The sequence below is a fragment of the Crassostrea angulata genome, chromosome 7 (genome assembly GCF_025612915.1).
Source record: "Crassostrea angulata isolate pt1a10 chromosome 7, ASM2561291v2, whole genome shotgun sequence".
Classification (NCBI taxonomy): domain Eukaryota; kingdom Metazoa; phylum Mollusca; class Bivalvia; order Ostreida; family Ostreidae; genus Magallana; species Magallana angulata.
The window spans coordinates 40,987,617-41,007,713 of record NC_069117.1 but is presented as its reverse complement, the minus strand read 5'-3'; the positions used below and the strand labels follow the sequence as shown (position 1 = coordinate 41,007,713).

At 32.1% G+C, this 20,097-nt stretch overlaps 2 protein-coding genes across 2 annotated transcripts; both read right to left on the bottom strand.

The window, feature by feature from the left end:
• Positions 1-1,106: 1,106 nt before the first annotated feature.
• Positions 1,107-4,278, bottom strand: LOC128156006 (uncharacterized). The gene is made up of 4 exons (XM_052817956.1): positions 4,174-4,278; positions 4,030-4,088; positions 3,796-3,927; positions 1,107-3,068 (listed from the first exon to the last, which is right to left on the bottom strand). The coding sequence occupies exons 1-4, from the start codon at positions 4,245-4,247 to the stop codon at positions 2,323-2,325; spliced, it is 1,011 nt and encodes a 336-aa protein (XP_052673916.1). The 5' UTR covers positions 4,248-4,278; the 3' UTR covers positions 1,107-2,322.
• Positions 4,279-18,100: 13,822 nt separating this feature from the next.
• On the bottom strand, positions 18,101-19,865 carry LOC128157475 (uncharacterized; the record flags this gene model as incomplete). Its single annotated transcript, XM_052820035.1, has 3 exons — positions 18,101-18,859; positions 19,576-19,707; positions 19,799-19,865. Coding segments are annotated over 3 exons (510 nt in total), but the record flags the coding sequence as incomplete, so codon positions are not given.
• Between the last annotated feature and the right edge of the window lie 232 nt (positions 19,866-20,097).

The following is a 20,097-nucleotide window of genomic DNA, read 5'->3' as shown; positions in this document are numbered from 1 at the left end:
AACTGTATTCGGCATATAATCAGTATATAAATCATATTTCTATGCTCTAGGTTAGAGTCAGTCTGATTAACTTCATACATTCCACTAGCTCCTTTATTTTGATGGTCGCGACCATCAAATAAAGTAGCTAGTGGAATGTATGATGTTAATCAGCTTGGGTTAGAATTTGCATGCATAACAATAATTGAAAATAGTTGGATGCCAATGAGGCAAATATTCTGAGATTACCAACTTTTTCATAACACATGTGACAAAGATGTCAAATTACATACTGTATGAAACATAAGCATTGCTTTAGTGACAGATTAATATTCCATGAAACCGGAGAGTTTGTATCTGTATAAAATTATGAATTTTGATCTTTTTTAATTAATGAAAAATGACAATCACAAACCGCCAGCCATCTCAAAAGTTAATTTATATTAGAGGAAATCATTAGCATCTATATCAATATAATATGGTATTATTATAAAAATCAACGTCAATGTTCACGGTAAACGTAAAACAAACCAAACCTACTTTCGGTGTTTAATTTTAATATTTAATCGTGCGATGGCTTAAAATTATATAAATATAAGTAATAAGCTCATTCTTTGAGTATTTATGAGGTGATAATTTCGATCGGGGCGTGATCAAATCTATCATAAAGCCCTTCGAGCTTTATTGGATTTGATCACGCCCCGACCAAAATTTTTCACCTCGTAATACTCAGAGAATGATTCCCTATTCCTTGAATATGTACGTTTAAATTGTATCTTTCATAAAGTTTCCGAGGAAACGAAAGGAATCCTTGAGTACCCATAATGTTTATAGTACACAGTTCTTGGTAACACTGGTACATTATGGCTGCGAATATAGTCTTTTTATAATAATTGTATTTTACTTTATATTATTAAGTGTTAGAACTATGTACTAAGAATTGCAGCATAAATTGCCATTGTTAACTATTAAATGGTTTTAAAAGTTGTAGTGAAACAACTTTCACTTTTATTAAACCTTGTATTTCTGTAAATTATCCGGTAAAAAAAAAAATAGAATAAGAAAAAAAAACATGTATTTGTAACTGTACATCGTATGTTATTTAATGATTAGGTAAAAGTTGTAGTAATGATTGAAATTTTATGTAAAACACAACGAAATACACCACCATTAGAGATTCCATGGGATCACTTCTCTTCGCAGCCAATCAGATTTTTTAACACAGTCATACAATAATCGTATGAAAGAAACATGTTTTATCACAAAGTCATACAATGATTGTTGAACCCTACAAAATTATAAGTTAAACATTAAGCGAGAAAAATGTATATCGTACTTGCAAAAAAATATATCTGGTTTTTTTTTTAAATTCCTCTAATCTTTTCACAGCAGCATCGTTATTGATTATGTAATTATAAAACCGAATGTGTTGTGTCGTCAAAAAAATTGTTCACACAACACTGCAGACTGGACTTGATGTTTTGACATATACATGTACTAATACGTTAAAGTATGTTAAAATTCGATAAAAACGACGGATAATCAATAGTGAAAATAATCTTATGTTTTGAAGTATCTAAAAATAATTAATCTGAATATCAAAAAAAGATATAGATAATGATATGTTGACAATGAAGTTCCTTAAACAACGTTTAATTTCGAGATCTGGGTTTACTTATGAAAATTGATAAAAATAAAGGTCTCAACTGTATCTGAATTATAATACTCTGTACCAAAATATCCTAGATTCACATTTTGCTCAATTAATCTATATTTTGTAGATACATCTGGGTTCAAACGATGTTTATTTAAAAGTATGAAGAAATTTCTAAGAATTTTTCTGTGAAACGTCTCCTTATTAGATTTCAGTAAACGACTAGATATATGATGTCTACAGGGTTTTTTTATTACAACTGGCCCGTATGATAACGTTGGAAAATTATGCGAGGTATTACGAGTAACTTCCGAATGGTGAAAGAATGTAAACATTGCCCATTATAAATCTCCGTAAGAAATTAGTTTTTGTTCCTATGACTTTTTTCGACTGAAAAAAATAATGTGTGATAAAATCATCTGGGATACTTTCCTTTATATTTATTTCAATTGCAGTTTTTCCACAGGTATGTGTATTTTATCAAAGATCATTCAAATGTGCTGAATAGATATCTTGGTACAGCCTTTGGCTTACTTCATGATAATTAACACGCAAATAAATTCAATGGACGTCTTCGTAAATATTTTGCCATTAAAATTCTTGTTATAACTTCAGTAACAACATACAACAATGGCTAGTTTATGTATATCTTTTGATAATGATTTGTACCGCGTCTTCAGTGACCTTTATTAAGATTCATTATCCATAGAATCGTCTGCAATTTGAGAGTTTGCTTCTGTATCGAGTTGTTCAGCGTTCATAGACACGTAGCTTTCGGGTGTGTTCTTACGCATATCGATGTATCCACTTATTTTTGTGGAGGTCTTTCCCATTCTCTTTGGTAATACAGCATGATGTGCATGTTCTCTTCTCATTTGTACTTTGCTTTCACTACCATCAACATGCTTAAGATCATCTTTATCATCGCCAACATCATCAAGTATCTTTTGCATCGAAATTGTGGACAGCAGATTTCTCTCGTGATTTGATACTCCCGGCCTCGTTGGTAGCTCCGTATACTTCGTTGCATCTTTCTTGGACTGGTCAATCAATTCATACGGTTCAAGTTCATTGTCCATGTTGCATTTTACATCTTCCATTTTGTCTTCGTCAATATCACAATAAGTATCGATACGACGGTGACTCGTTACCTTAGATCGTCGTTTTGTGTCAAGGGTTTGTATTCGTGCTTGTATTCTGCCTTTGACTTGGAATAGTATGACTGCAACGAGTGCTATTATTATAACAGCAGCAACGACTGAAGTTACAATAACGGGCAATGAAGGCGGTGACGTATTTTCCTTCGAGTCTTTTATTTTTTCGTCGCTTTGAGGGTTTTCTTCAATTATAGAAGATGAATTTACATTACCTTCATATTCTTTTGATGTTTTTCTCTCAAAGATAGATTCATAATTGTTTTTACGGGTGGATACCTCTGAAATATAAAATATTCACATATACTTTGAATTTCTTGGAACAAAGTGTTGCTATGTGTTATGTATGCACACGTACATATATTCTTCAAGTGATATATGAAATAGATAACATTATGAATGGTAAAAATTCGCTCAAACATGCATACAATAGTTTCCTTCAGTAAAAAGATAATTATTAAGATATGCCGATCAACATATTTGAATCGGGTTCAATGATAAATTAGAACTTTGCCTAATTCTCAGTGTGCCTTATAAGTCGCCAATTGGTTATAGAGATATCTTTACTTAAAAAATATTTCTCTTAAAAACCAACATGGTGACTACTACTATTCAAAATCAATGTGAAATCTGTGAAGCATTGAAATTGAATTGTACAATTCATAGTCCACCATATAAATGTAATGTACCTATTAAAGGTAAAGAATGCATCGAATTTATAAATCTTAAAAGTTTCTTATCCTTAACTACAAACATAAATGATGCGTCGCGGGCTATTGCGTTTAAAATTTATCTTCTTTACTATTAGGCATACAAAAAATTTAATTTTGTTTTCAAGACATTATGGTGACCTTCCTGTCACAATTTTCTCAAATGTGTTAATATTAATAGTTTTATATATATACATGCAACGTAAATACAAAATATCTAATTCATAGACTAAAACACTCGCAGCAAGAAATATAGTAAATTTCTTTATTCGCACATGATTACATGTAACACTCTTACCACTTCGACATCCGCTTATAGGGTCACAATTTTCTTCTAGACATTGACATTTTCCTTCCAAACACCGCCGACCAAAACTTGGATAGGGACACGTATGAACGCAGTTTGGTCCGTAATATCCACTCAAACATGCTACAAATTAAATTGTTATACATATAGTATACAATCAGAAGTGATGCGTTTTATGCCAACATATAAAACGTAATTATACTTCATATTGAAAAGTATACTCACGAGTACATTTCCCATCTTTGATATAGAAATCTGCACAACATTCATTTGAATCGTCCGATCTAAAGTAAAACAAATTAAGATCAATGGCCACTCATACAAAATGTATGTTTTTTAACAAATGGTAAGATTTAACAAAAATCTTACGTTGAACAGTCTTCGTCTATAGAAAAACATGGACAAATCAGGAAAAATGTAAACCAAACCATTTGTCTCATCATTGGTCTAGATATATGTTGACATGAAGCGAATTCCAATCTGTAATATTGATTAAATTAATAACGTATTTGAAATAAGGAAGACATTAACGCTGAAGTGTTCCTATATTCAAATTATATTTTCAGACAATCATATTCATGCCCATGTCATTGAGATCAAACTTGTTTAATATACACTAGAATTAATCAAACACAATGTTCACTCAAAGCATTTCAATCGACAGGGGCAATCTGTAATAACTAAGATGGTTTCAAACTATCAAACTGATAAAAAATCATTTAAAACTCCATAGCAAACATTAGACTAGGTATACAACTATATTGGCCACTCAGTCACTGCAGAATGACCATAAGCTTTCTAATATAAATAAACAAAAGAAAACAACCAACCCGAATTCCAACTTTCAATACACTATACTCTGTCCCAAGGTATCCTTAATTCACAATTTGCTTAATTACTCAATAATTAAAGCTACCTCATGGTTTAAACAACGTCAAAAGGACGAAAATAAATGTTAGAATTCTCATTTTAGACGCACCCTCTAGGTTCTCAGGTAAGAATAAGAAGTCTTCAGGTAAGAATTTATTGGAATTAACAAAAGAATTGATCTATAGGGAAGTTGGATTTCCCGGAAAAATCACCTTTGAAAATCAAAATATTTTTATTACTTTCTATCGTAACCATATACATGTATTTCTAATTTGCATTTTGAACCTATCATATTGCTCTTGCAGTTTTATTATTCATCTTCAAAGCTAAAATAGGATTTTCGTAATAAAAGAGGTATATTTTCTGCATGCTTTTTGGCCTAGATATCCTTTAAGACCGGCCTGCCACTCAAAAAATGTTAGATATTTTGATAGATTTTGTTGAAAGGAATACATTAAAATAGAATTTATCTAGGAGCACCACGGCCTTTGGATAAAACACGACAAAAATATCAGGAACTGATCATAATGGTCTATATATCACACTTGATGTTTTTGTGCCCTGGTTTGATTTCATCTGTGAGCATACTTTTTTCTGTTATAAGATTAACAACATTTATAGACATTGTTTTATTTTTCTTATGCAATATTGTGAATTTTGCATACCAAACTTCGACCTTTTTCGTTTAAGAGGTTCGTTCCTCTGTTTTTGGGTAGCCATTTTGGGTCACCTACATGTATATGCATCATAAATTGATTTTACTCATAAATTCATATTATATAATGCCAATTAAACTATATTAAATAAAATAGTAAAAGTAAAATGACATATTTACAGTGGTTAGTAGGAGGTGTTTTAGAGTACCGTCACTTTAGCTTCAAATAAATCCTTATTTTCAACGCATTCCAAATTCCCAAATAGTTTGTGCATTAGAAAATCTTTATTTTGTTACGGAAAACCTATTTTTACAATTTTTCTATATTTCCAAAGTTAAAGAAAAATGGATCCAAATTTTGTCTAAAACTAGCTTATTTCACGCCATATCTCAAATTTACATAATAGACCCATATTTTTGGTTTTCTTTTCTGAATTTTTAAGATTTTTCTGACAAGTCTATCATAAATTGACAAAAAGTTTGAGACTTGAAAATAATTTCATTACATGTTGAATCGTTAATGGATAAATATAACGAGGTTTTTTTTTTGGAGCAAAAAGGTCAAAATATCAATTTTATGAAGAAATTGTAACATTTTTCTTTATGATAATTTTAATTTTATTTATTTCAAATAGTATAAATTTGTATTTAATGCCATGGTTCATTCCGATAAAAAAACATAGAGGGAAAAGCGATGTATGTGCAATCTGTACTTTCAGTGCAGAAAGGTCATATCAAATACACCGTAGCGCAGAATGAAGCATAAAGACCCCAAAATTATGTTTTGAATTTTGGTTAAGCTATGTGTGTAGATTTTTAAAAAGTACTGTAGAAAAAAACTTGAAGACTTTTGATAGCAGGATCCAACGTCCTTAAATTATGACCATTTGCTCTTTGAATAAAATGTATTGATGGAAAAAGTATACACATTAAATTGGTACTTCACTTCAGGTAAAAGCAATCAACCGGAAATATGTCATAGTATTTAAGCACGCTTTGTTTGAGGAAAAGGTTCCTTCACTGTGTGTTACTCGAGACAGGTGCCACGTAAAAAAATAAATATGCAAACAACAACGCTTGCGTTTGCCTTTCGAGAACATCTATAGGAAATTGTACAACTGTGGGAGAAGTATTGCAAAGTAAAAGCTGTTTGTTCTTTGCAAAGAATGTGCGCATTTGTGACATTTTAAGCCAAAAATGTAAGAGGAAGGTTTAAAGATTAAAAAATAATTTGGGGTTGGTCACTTAAAGTTTTCTGTCCCCTTGTCAGACCGGCATCAGGTACATGTACGTCCTCTTATACAAAGAATGCAGCTGTTAATACGGAAATGTGCAGTTAATGATGATAGTGTTCGAACGCCTTGTAAAAATCCTTTTACATCTACAAACAAACATCACTCTCCCTGTTATTCCTGATGGAAAAACCAAGGCGAAGTTCATTATTTGTCGCAAAGAGTCAAAGGGTTTGCGACCTTTGATATTGCGTCATTCAAACTTTTGATAGCTGCTAATATGTCCTTGGTTGTAAATAAACGCACATAAAGAACATTTATCGTATTATAGAGTGTAAACTGAAAATAAAATTTAAAAAAAACGTATATAACTCATACCGCTCCGACAACGACTGTGAAAGTCGTTTGTTATATATATACAAGTGTACCTTTGCATAACAAGCGACATGAAAGTGCCCGGATCATAAAGTTGAAAAATTGTTCGAGGTATTCCGAGTGACTTTCAAATATAAAAACGGTGTCAACATTAATAAATATTAATCTTCGTAAGAAATTCAAAAAAGCTTGAAAGGCTTTAAGTAGTTTTGATCACATCCTGACCGTTTTGATCACCTAGTAATATTCAAAAAGGATTTCTTTTCACATGTTCACGTTATTTTGGAATATTTTTAAAACCCAGATTGCGACCCGACAGTTCTTCATTTGCGTCAAAAATGACTTTAATGAAATACGATTTACAATTTGATTCGAGTGTTATTACAGATAGACACTAAAAATGTAAAATAGCAATACATTGTTTGTTTTTAATATCAATTCTTTTTTATTTTTTCCTGCTCGAATGAAACTGATTAGTTAATAATCGTTTTTAGTTGCTCCAACACAAAATTTTGATGAGCTTAGAAAGCATATCATAGAAGTGCGACAGTACATATATGCTCATTAATTTGATTCCATTTACATGTACTACTCTTGTATTTATTATTAATGATTATTTAACCTATGAAACAATCTAACTTTCATACCATATGCCATCATATCTTTTATGCAAAACTTATTTTAAGAAAGACCGTTCGAATGTTATTGTAAATATCTTATAAAAAGGAACTGTCATTTGAAGTTTGCTAAAATCCAAAGAATATACTATTATCACGAACTTTGCCAAGGAATTGTATTTTAATAAAGTAAAAGTGGGTATAAATTATTTCCTGGTTGTATTGTTAATTACAGACACGTTGCAATTAAAATTTCAATAAATTTTGAATAAGTACGCAATAATGATCGTGAGTTTTGTACGGCAAACACTTACATTGTTAATACTAGTATCCAACATGAAATGTTTTGTCGTTTAAAGGTAACAATATTGACTCTGATAAGCTGACAGAACAATAACATACAGTACAGTGCATTCATCGCAAATTGTGAGATGTTGTACGTGTATCCTATATGCATGTATTCTGTTCCAAGATGTTTATGTAGCAAATTTTCTAAAATTAATGAAAATTTATATATACACTGAGGGTTATAACTGGGTTTTTTTTTTCATTATAATGGTAAATATAAAATTGAAATGCTCCCGTTATCTTGCATTTGATGTTTAAGACGATATTAAAGATACAGTCTACGGAGGTTTTTTATATCAAAAACGATATAAAATAACCGTGAACATAACGTTGAAAGATTGTGCAAGATGTTCTGGGATATATTTTCTGTTCATAATAACTAAATAATTATCAATGAACTACATAAACTTTTTACGCTTATCTAAAGCAATGACAAATCAAGGACAGAAATGGAGATAGTAGCCCTGATGCCAAAGCTTCTTTTTCTTGGTCTGTCTTTATCAGTGTTTTAAATTGAGCAATTCATGTAGCAGAAGAAGTACATGGATTACATGTTCCTGTAGATCAATGGAAAAACGCAAGTCGTAGTACATGTAGATGGGAAGGTGGTAGGGTTAGTGAGATATACAATTATCTTACTGCTACTACCTTAGAGAGAAATAAGAGAGCGAGAAAAATCACCCTCCCACCGGTACACCGCTAGCCTGAATGGGAATGGGGGTGTCGCCTTCTTCATTATTCCTTTTTCAAAGAAATCTCACTTTTTGTTGTCTTTTTCTGACAACCAAGGACTAAAAAGTGCTTACCAACTGAGCACGTGCACGTTTGCAACTTAAATATAAATCCCACCTCTAAGAGGCACATGAAAATGCTCAATAATATATCAAATATTTAATAAACAATGCTTTATAATCAAATAAGTATAATACATCAAAACATGGTCTTATAAACAGCAAATTTGGATTTTCCATATGATATTGTTTTGAAAAACTTCCTTAAATATTTCCAATTTTCAACCTTCATTAACATTTCATCACCATGTGGCATATTTAGCAAAATCATTTTATGGCTTCCTGGTTTACAAAATTATGATTTCAATTTGCCTTACAGGTGTATGGGAGATGACGGTTAAGCATTATCTGCAGTAACAATACACATCCGTTTTGGCCCGTCTTAGAGTCAAAACCCATACTCCAGGGGACATGAAATTTATAATTTTAATAGAAGCCTTGCTGGTTAACATAATTACGAAGTCAGAGATCTGTTGGGTGAGAGTAAAGAAGACGATTATGTTAAATACAGTTTCACTATGTGGCTATATTTGGCCCACCCTAGGGCCAAAACCCCTGTCTCAGAGACCATCAATTTCACAATATAGGTAGGAGACTTCATGGACATCATTACCATTAATTTAGTTTTTAATAAATATATACATGTACATATGTATGACAATTGAGAAAGAGATTTTCTAAGATTTAACAGAGTTTTACTACATGTATATGGTAAAATTGGCCCCAACCTAGAGTCTGAACCATTAATCCAGGAGCCATGAATTTCACAACTTTTTTGAAAATTTGTTGGGTTTTTTTTTTTGCATATTCTGACCCACCTGTGGCGCTCCGGGAGGGGAGATCCATAAAATGTACTCTTTATTCTCGTACCATAGGGATGGTGCACATCAAAATTGGTAACAATAAATCGTAGTTTTCAAGAAAAAGTAAAAAATGTTAAACTGTTTACGCAAAACGCGCGACGCAAACCCCAAGACGCACGACGTCTTACGAAGACCAATTGCATAAGGTTACCTGAGTAGTTCGTATGGTATATGTACATGTATAAAATGCATCTATTATAATAATAGATGCGTTTTATACATGTATATAACAAATAATTTCCTTTCGTATAAAAACAATACTGTTGATTCTCAAATTAACGCTAGGATTTAATATCCGCGTTAAATCGCGAGAAGCACACCTCGTCCATTTTGAAATCTCGCTTTGATAGTATAAGAAACTATTAAAAAAGGTTTGGGGTTTGCGATTTTAATTATATTTTTGCGATTCGGAGCAAAACAACTGAATCGCAGATTTAAGTACTCGCGTAGAATAAGGAATCTACAGTTATCTTTTGATCACAAGATCGTCTGCTCAAACAAAGATTTTAATGTAAAAAACCAATTAACTTACAACGAACGTCTGAAAAGATTCTTAAATTGTTTTGAATACTACCTAAAACAAAAAACGCAAGTGTCTTGTTAAGAAAAGCATGTAATTCTCCATAAATGGTAAATGATGATTGATTTTCTGGAAAAAAAACAAAGAGAAACAACTTTGATATAAACTATGCAAAGTCAATACGATTTCCCTCTAAGTTGGATAAAAGTTGATGATAAAGTTTTAAAATAAAGTTGTTTTAAATGCACAAATATATTCTTTAAATTATGTTTGCGGTATTGAATATGGAAATTCATTTTAAATAATTATACGTACAGGAAATACTCAATAAAATTGGTTATAACTTCGAAAAACAATTATATAATAAATAAAAACAAACAAACAATCAAACAAAATAAACAAAAAGTCTCTTACCTTTAAATCGACACATACTCGAAAAATGACCCGATATTTATTTTTAAAAACCACTATAGTCTTGAAAATAACGCAACATTGATCCAGTGATCCAATGCACTTGCTTTTTTGAATGATAGAATCAAACATTGAACCCGAGTCCTTTTTAATATTAAAAAGAGAACTGCCAACAATATATATTGATATATAAATAATTACGGTAAATGCTAACGTTTTACCTTTAACTGATTTTTTCCAAAACTTATACATTCTGTAATTAACTGGATGACTGTGTTCTAACAAAAAAAAAACTATTTTCTAAATGGAAACAAAAGTTCTTGGATTGGTATTATCTCGAGCGATTTGTGATGAAATTAAAAATTCATTTCTTATTTTTGGCTTTTGTTTTCTTCATCAAAATATGAAATCCTTACCTGTTGATTGCTTCTGAGACGTATCGTGTAGACTGACAGTTGAAATTTCTTCAAACGATTTGGTGCTCTCCAAGTAATTGAAAGGTTCTTTTAACAAAGACAAACTTGTAAAAACATACAATTAATTCATGATTTATTGTAAATGGAATTTGTGGTTTCTCATCTTTTTCATTTTTATTTTTTGTTTCATTTCTATATCTATTTTTTGTTTTAAAAAGCTTGATTTTCTTAGAAATCTAAACCCTTGTTTTTAAATGTGACCAACAGTTTCTCTTGTCGACTATATATTAGAAGTACTTATATTTTTATACAATAGAATTATCATAATTCAAATACCTAAATTAAATGCAATAACAAAACAATTTTGTGATTGGTTGTAAGGTTTAGAAATGTCGGATATATCTTCATCCTTTCCTTATTGCCACTGCCAGTACTGAAAATTATATCTAATCTGACCGTAGGTGTTTGACATGAGAATATATCTCGTATTTCATTAATTTAGTGACGATTACGACTGAATTATACATGTAGCCAAAGATTGACATTTGTCCCAACCTTAGATAATTTAATTACATAATCCAGTCCCGGCGAATGGCGTGGAGAATTCAAATATGTTCAATACGACATTATGTACATTACCACGGGTGGTTATTACCCCCCACCCCTCCAAAAACCGACGCGTTATGTAATCAAACAAACATCGGTAGGACATAGATATTGTATACGAACTGTTTATAGTTTTGAAAAACTAAAATATTTTTACAACAAGTACGGAAGACGTGTTAAAAAATGCTGGATAAAATCTTGTTGCTTCCAACGAGACAGTCTATGCGTTGTTCACAGGTATTTAATAAAATATTTAATTATTGTAATAAACATCACAATTAATGATGAATATAGAAAAATTCAATAGAAACACATATCCATATTCCTAATGCTTCTACGTCCGGTTTTTGCTTCACAATTTTCTTTTGGACTCTAGAATTGTCCCTCTATACAATATTGACCAAAAATAAGGATAGGGGCAGATAGAACTGCAATAAAACCGTAGTATCCACTCTGACATGCTGCAAATAAATCGCTATCATTAGACTACTTACTAATTACATTTTTGTCTACCATCTACAGGTACCTCTTAGATCAATAAAAGTTAGTTAAAGAATGCTTAAGATTGATGTATCTTGAGAGTATATCCTATTCTTAAAGCTGACATGAATTCATAAAAGCATTTGGTCACCATATTAGTTTCGATCGCTCCTCTACTGCCACTGGGGTATAAAAACCGGTTGAGAAAGTTACGGTCGGTTGCTTTCCGATCGAGGCATTCACGTTGCACGGGCTTCTAAATGCATGAACTACACATTGTACATGTAGTAAAATGTAGTAATAAAGAAAACAACAATCAATGAAATACAAAATATATTAATTATTCTTTGAAAGGATGTCCAAGGTATCTGTATTATTTTGCACAGACAGTGCTGCCTTACCTCGCATGCACATCGAACATGTGTGTCGTTCATACAGAGTGCATAACGTCTGCATCTTCTTGAAAACCCTGGCGACACCTCATCCAACACAGTAGCTAAATGATTGTAAATCCAAGAAAGTAACAACGTTTCTATCCGTTCCTACAAAAACTCCCCGTTTATAAAATCCATGCGATAATTGACATTGCTCGATCTGCCACAGTGTGTGGTTTGCGCATGTGCGATGTTACAACATACACAGGAAAACGGTCCACAATTATCGAGGAATTTCTTAAGTATCTGCGCCTGGATTTCAGTCTGTCTTGTTTCGTCGATCGTTTATTGGATATATCTTGCCAGTGAAGTGGTTGTCATATTATTTTTGTTCAAAACGCGTTTTTACAAGTCTTTTCGTCCAAGGTAACGTGTTCGGGTGTATGAAATTTCTGAATGCGGTGAAGCATGAGGAGGGCTCGCAGCCTTATATAGGGGGGGGGGGGGGGGTGTAGCGATGAGCAGAACAATAGAAATCGACAACTAATATGGCGGTAGTCGGAGATAAAAGGGAAGTAATGCGTATTTATGAATTCATGTCAGCTTTAACTACACAGATACTGATCATACATGTATAAACGTCGTGTCACGAGCTACGTCGTTTAAAAGTTTTAGTTTTTACTAAAAGGACATTTCAATAAAACTAAAAAAAAAGTTTTCCTCAAGACATTGTTTACCTTAATTAAGTGTTTTTAGCATTATTTTTATACTTACATGTTACTTAAATACAAATGAACTAATTCATAGACTGAAAACTCACTGTAAGTAAAATTGTATTTTTGTTTGTTCGTACATAATAAATAATATTTCCTCTTTGACACCCGGCTGTATGGTTACGTTCTTCTTGGATAGGGACACATAAAAGCGCAGTTTGGTCCGTAATATCCTCTCAAGCATGTTATATAGAGGTCGTGAGTTCAAGCCCCGGCCGGGGCGGAGGTGGAGCTCCAAAATGGTGAATTTCTCTGTGCTTTATATATATATATATATATATATATATATATATATATATATATATATATATATATATATATATATATATATATATATATATATATCATTTGTGTATATATATATATATATACACACACTATCAGAATTGCTGAGTTTAATGTCAACATATAAATTAAACATTATATTTGAAATATACCCACGAGTACATTTCCCATCTTCGATATAGAAATCTGGACAACATTCATTTGAGTCGCGCGATCTAAAATAAATAAATACAAATTAAGATCACAGGTGACTCACACAAGTGGTATTTTTTAATGAATGGTACGATTTAACGCAAATCTTACGTTGAACAGTCTTCTTCTGTAGAAAAACATGGAAAAATCAGATAAAATGTAAACCAAACGATTTGTCTCATCATTGGCCTAAGCATATGTTGACCTGACGCGAATTTCATTCTGATAGATTAAAAAAAATAACATATTTGAATTGAGGAAAAGAGCAACACTAAGTGTTGCCCTGCTCAAATTTTATTTACAATGGCAAATCATATTCAGTATTTTATTCATGCTCATGTGATTAAACTTGTTCAGTTTAATACATTATACAATTATTTAATGCTTGAGCAGTCAATAGACCAGAATATTTTTCCCGAGGTGCAGGGAACAGCTCAGTATGATCTATTGCCCGAGGCTAACGGCCGAGGGCAATAGATCATACTGAGCTGTTCCCTGCACCAAGGGAAAAAATTCTGGTCTATTGACTGTTCAAGCATTAAATAATTGTTTTATTACCTAATTCCGTTTTTAGTTTTCGGGGTTTACAATTTGCATATTGCAGATGGTTTTCGTGCCATTATGCAATATACTCAGATATTTTTTTTTTCATCTTTTACATGCACAAAACCTGTTGCATGCATTACAACATCTCAATTTAAAATAAGTTTACACAAAGAAGGGTGAGTGTTCAACCCATCAGATTTTAAATAGTCTTTTACCTATATAAAGCTTTAAAACTGTTGATTATTTGATACTCCATTTTGATAACATTGAATTTGGTTTCACCAAGTACTAAAACAGCGTCTATGTAAAGGAATATACATTCCCTGAGAAAGGATGTAACATTAACATACCCGCGTTCTGAAATACGTTGCCGGTCCAATAGATCGCAGTCTATTGACCGGCGGTCCAATAGATCGAAGTCTATTGACCGGCGGTCTAATAGATCGCAGTCTATTGACCGGCAGTTCAAAATAGACGCAAATATTTTATTTGTAATAAAACAACAAAATTCATTTGATTAGGTAATAATAGAATTTATAAAATGCAAGGTTGACTCAAAGGCATTCCATTTCAAGTAGGGTAAACTGAACGGAGGTCGAACACCTTAATAGATTTTTCAATAACCCCGTTCGTTAGATAATCTTTATGGTGTATAAATAATCCCGAGATGTGTCGGAAAGTATTAATGAAGTAGTTTAAAACTTGTTAAACGCTGTCAAACGCATTTAAACCCTTCACTTAAGCCTAGGTAAACTGCCGAGGAAACAAAATAGAGTCGTACGATCCGACTGCAAGTCAAACAGCTTGATATTACCATTTTTGGGGTATAAATCAAAGGGAATATCATACACTATGCATACATCCAGGTTATTCATAGAGAACTTTGACAAGTAGTTTATATTAGTTAATGCACTGTGAATAATCTATTAATCGTTCTTTTTTTTTCTAAGGTCAAAGTTTTTACACATTTTTAGATCATTGCAAAATGTATTTGACCGGTATTGCCATGGGTTAAATTATATTTACGATGTCGATTATGTTGTTCCCTTTATTGTATTTGTGGATGTTCTATTTATTTTATATTCAATTTCAACTTAAAAACAAAACAGAATTATGTCGTTTGAGCAATTTATATTTCAACTTCTAATATTCAACAAACATGCATTAAAATTGCACCGTCTTTTATTTCAATTTAATTTGCTTCCATTATTGTGGAACCTTTTTTCTGCGATAGTTTTTCGCTCATCTTTATCTCTTTTTCAGCTGCTTTTGTTTTCATCAGATTTTCTCTCTGTAATTCTCTCTTCTTTAATTCTCTTTGTTTCCTTTTTTCCCCCTTCTACTTCATTTCATTGAAAGCCTCATCGGAGGTTAAAACAAAATAACGACAATCTGTTCTCTTTTCTTTGAATCCTTGCGGATGGTTACTTTCGAGATCGTTAAAATATCAGACAAATCTGACTGTTCTTTGAATTCTGAACGAATGCTCCTGTCAAGGTCTTTCATATGTTCGCTCCTGCCAAGGTCTTCCATTTGTTCGCTCCTACCAAGGTCTTCCATATGTTCCGATATAGATGCACTCGTATTCAGGCCAGACATGTCTGTTAACTCAAGACTTCCATGTGGACGTATTACCAACGGTAAATCTGTCATTGACCCCTGTATAGGAACGTTCAGCAGGATATTATTGATCGTGTCAATGCTTGTTTTAAGATGTCATCCATACTAGGGTCAAGCGTAGGATCTACCGGTAAAATCGGTGATAGTGAGACGACTTTAGTCTCTGTTGGACATGTTCCATTGACAGCAGGAGTTGTACCTCTTACAGCCGTTGTGTCGACGGAGTCATGCGTCTTTGTGTAATGTTCTTCTACGTATAAACAAGATGGAATGTAGGCCTCTTCTAGAATTGCTAGTGGGTCTAGCATCATGCCTTTTCGAATATTTTCAGAAACTGCGCATGTCCCACAGTAACACCAGTGCTGTTTATAAAGGTATAAAACCTCTTTATTTCAGCCTAATATTTAGCAATTTATTATTAGGTTTGTTTTTTACATGGTTATTCAATTCAATTTTAAACGTTTTCTCACTTTTTTCTGCAGAGGTTTGAGTAAACCTTGATGCTACTATAACTTGGTTCCGCTCAAAGTCAAGTGAGCGATGTCAATTTAAAGGGCAACTACAATGAACTCTAATTTAAAATAAATTCAAAAGGCAATTACTCCCAAAATTTTAAGAACGTACTGAACTAGGTTTCTGTACTACATGTAAATATGTTGCACTGTTTCAGTAGAATGCACGTCAAAAAGATAATTGTTTTTAGACTCCTCTCTCTCTCTCTCTCTCTCTTTATTCAGCCTAGTTACATTTATCAATAATTTTCATGTTATTGTTTGTAAAATGTAATATATAATAAGATGCTAAGTGCCAAGTTAGAAAATCAACATTACCCACCAGACTAAGTTGTATCAGTTTGTAATCAGGGTAGCAATTAATACAACTGTTGATTTTGCGCACCTGATCAGCTGACTTTTACTTAACCACGTACCCGATGTAATTGCCTATCGATGATAACTAAGTTTATAAAAATCAAAGATATTCATCCATTTGCAGCGTTTGATGCAATACAAATCTTGATTTAATATGTTATATGCTGTCACTCCTACGTGTGTGTTGTACGTGACTCTTGTTTAAAATCGGGTTAGTACAAGACTCCATCGGTGTTCCAATAAAATTGAATAAATTAATGTAAAAAACCAGAAGAACTTACTTTTACAGTACCAAAGGCATTCCATCCTACACAGCAATGATTTCTCTTCGAGTTCGATTTTCTTTACTTCTTATCAACGGTGTTAAAGTTCAATGTTTAAAAATTTCTCGTAATTATGATTGGGTTAAACTTACGCCGAAAAGGACCAAGATGTAGCCAAATGAACTTAAAGATGAAGAAATTTATTTTAAATGACTCGTTTTTTAATTACTAATTAGGTTCGTCCTTTAAAGAAAATCTTTCACCGAATTTTCTCCAGAATTGTTTAGAACTTAAGTAACCATTGTTTTAAAATCCAGGTAGAGGGGAGGGGTCGCTCATAAATGGTAAACCGGATCTTGAAAAGAAGCAGAACTTTTTAAAAAATATTCACTATAACAACCAGTCCTATTTTTTAAAATTTCAATTATTATGATAAACTATAAACGCTCAATCTTCTTTTCAACGATACAACGATTGTAATGCAATCTACTCATGATAGCAAGCTGAATCAAATAACAACACTATACGATTGCCTTGCGTTACTAAAATTGTACATGAGGTTCTGTCGCCATCAGCAGAGTCGATTTGCTACTCAATTGTATACGGGTGTAGTGTCATACATATGTAATACACTGTCTATGACATGGAAAATAAATTTATAATCTTTGCATGCCCCGTTTATTTTCTTTGAACAATTATATTAACCAACCAAAATCAGATCTGTTAATTAAAACGTAATATTTACATGTAATCTAAGTCAGAACTTCGCTATCTTTTTGAAAATTAGTCCAATCCATGAAGCCAAACTCCTTCCCTTGCTGATTATTTCAGCTGTGATTGCGTCAAATACTTCAAATTCATTTTTTTTAGTGTGATATCCCACTTAGATTGTCTCTGTTTTAAGTTTTATTTTTGCATAAAATTTTGGTTTCTTTGTTACGATTTTGATAGTTTCAGGGATTTTATCCAATAAAGTTGTCGCAGCCGTTGCTCTCACAATATTAGTGAGTTGAGCTTACCAGTGGTGATCACAAAGATTTTTTTTTTCTATTATACATGGATACTTATATGGGCATGGTCGACTCTTTGTAGGAATTCTGGTTCTAGTTTTCGCCTTAAGTAAGACCATTGGCTGGTTAGGCTATTACCACAAATAAATCTTTAAACGAATATAGGTTGCTATTGTTTTCTTTATCATCTTTGAATCTTTGATGTTTGATTATATGAATAATTATTACCTAAAGTTTGGTTACTATTTTAGAAATCATATATTTAGCATGTACCCAATCATGACAGCGCACAACACTTAATATCAAAGATCAATGTATGATCGTGAATTGCAAACACTGCTTACACCATACGTTCAATACTTATTTGATGAGTACAGGTACTTATATATAATTAATTTATAATATACAATATTAATATACAATTATCCATATTCAATTAGTTTTGGCTTGCTTTAGACAAACAGGAAGGTTTGTTGTTTTTTTTTATCAAACATGACATTTAAAATATAAATGATATACATGCACATGTAGTTTTAAATAGATTGCACTCATGACTTTTTCTTTGATATATGTAAGATATCAATCACTTTGTTATGCTTTTTCGCAAGTGCTGAGGTTTTGGATATTCCTATATCCTATGTGTGCATACATGTAACTCAGGTGTGTGTTGAGAGTTCTGCCTCCTCTTGATCAGTAGTCTTGACTTGATCTGAGATCCAATTGAAAACAACAAGAAACTAGAGATGGCCGTGCCAACAAAAGTAATTAAAACTGTTGACAAGAAATTATCTGCAAATAGTCTACGATTTGTTTTTCCTCTTCCATTCATCTCAATCATGTTTTGGTTTGTCTCCTCATGAAGATTACTTTTTGTAGACATAAACGATTGTTCTTCAGTACGGTCAACAGTTGATCTTGTGGACGTAAGAATAGTATTACCTAATACAAAAGAATAATCAAATTTTAATCATCCTATGAAATGAAATATGTGACTAGTTTTGAAACTAGCTACAGATGTTGGAATTTGTAAAATTTTGCTAACAAGCCTATAATCAACGATTGTTCTCATATCAAATATATATTGTCATTCTTTACTTGAGATGGACATTGTTTCAAACCACGGCCAATACATAATGTCCATGGTTGTTATACAAAAATTGTCCCAAATTTCAATAAAATATTCACAGAGGCATTTAAAACATAGCTGATGATATACCTTTGAACATACCTTGAGTTTGATTCTTTTATTAAGATTTACATAAAGTATGTTGGGTATTGCTGATGATCTAGTCCACGCAAACGGCGTAAAGAATACAAATAGGTGACATGCAGATACATGTATGACACAAGATTACATGCGTGAATAATAATTATAAAATGCTGTAGTGATCAAACAACCAAGGGAAAGAGAGAGCTATGATGCGGACTGTTACAAGTAACCAAGTCAGTGAACTGCAGTCTTAACCATCTGCGCGGAACTGTCTGGATAAATCAAATTAATTTTTGTTAAACATCGAATGTTAGCGAAATTATGGCCTTTGTGTTGTGCACTGCCTTATTGGTATGGTTTTTAGCAAAAAAAAACTATTGTTATAAATACCGCAATCAAAGATGGAAAAGAATTAAGTCATTTAATAAGAGCAAATATTTCTTACTTCGTCTACATCCGGTTCTTACGTCACAGTTTTCTTTTGGACATTGACATGACCCGTCCAAACAACGTCGACCAAACTTAGGATATGGGCACATTTGAATGCATTTAGGTCCGTAATATCCATCCAGACATGCTTCAAATGAAATGTCAGGATTAAACTACTTTTATATTACATTGTATATGACATTGTGTTAAGCCATTATTAAATCTAAAATTATACCCACGGGTGCATTTCCCTCTTTTCAAATAGTAATCAGCACCGCATGAAGTTGAAATTTTCAATCTAATATATAAAAAAAGAATGTTTATAGTTTAAAGGGTAAAACTGATATATACTAGTCTACAAATGTATGATATTTTCTAAAAATAAAAAATTCAAATATCTATTATATTGAAAAATCGATCTTACGTCTTATTTATAAAGTCATCTTCTGTAAAATATGTTCCAAAACTGTGTAAAAATATAACATAAGTTAATCCTTTAACCATCATATACATGCATGTACGTTTTATGCAATTACTA

Excerpts from the sequence above, each read along its gene's own strand:
- LOC128156006 (XM_052817956.1), bottom strand. The coding sequence starts at position 4,247 with ATGATGAGACAAATGGTTTGGTTTACATTTTTCCTGATTTGTCCATGT. Across the intron at positions 3,928-4,029 it reads CAAAGATGGGAAATGTACTC|CATGTTTGAGTGGATATTAC; the intron begins GTGAGTATACTT and ends TTTAATTTGTAG. Across the intron at positions 3,069-3,795 it reads TATAAGCGGATGTCGAAGTG|AGGTATCCACCCGTAAAAAC; the intron begins GTAAGAGTGTTA and ends TTTATATTTCAG.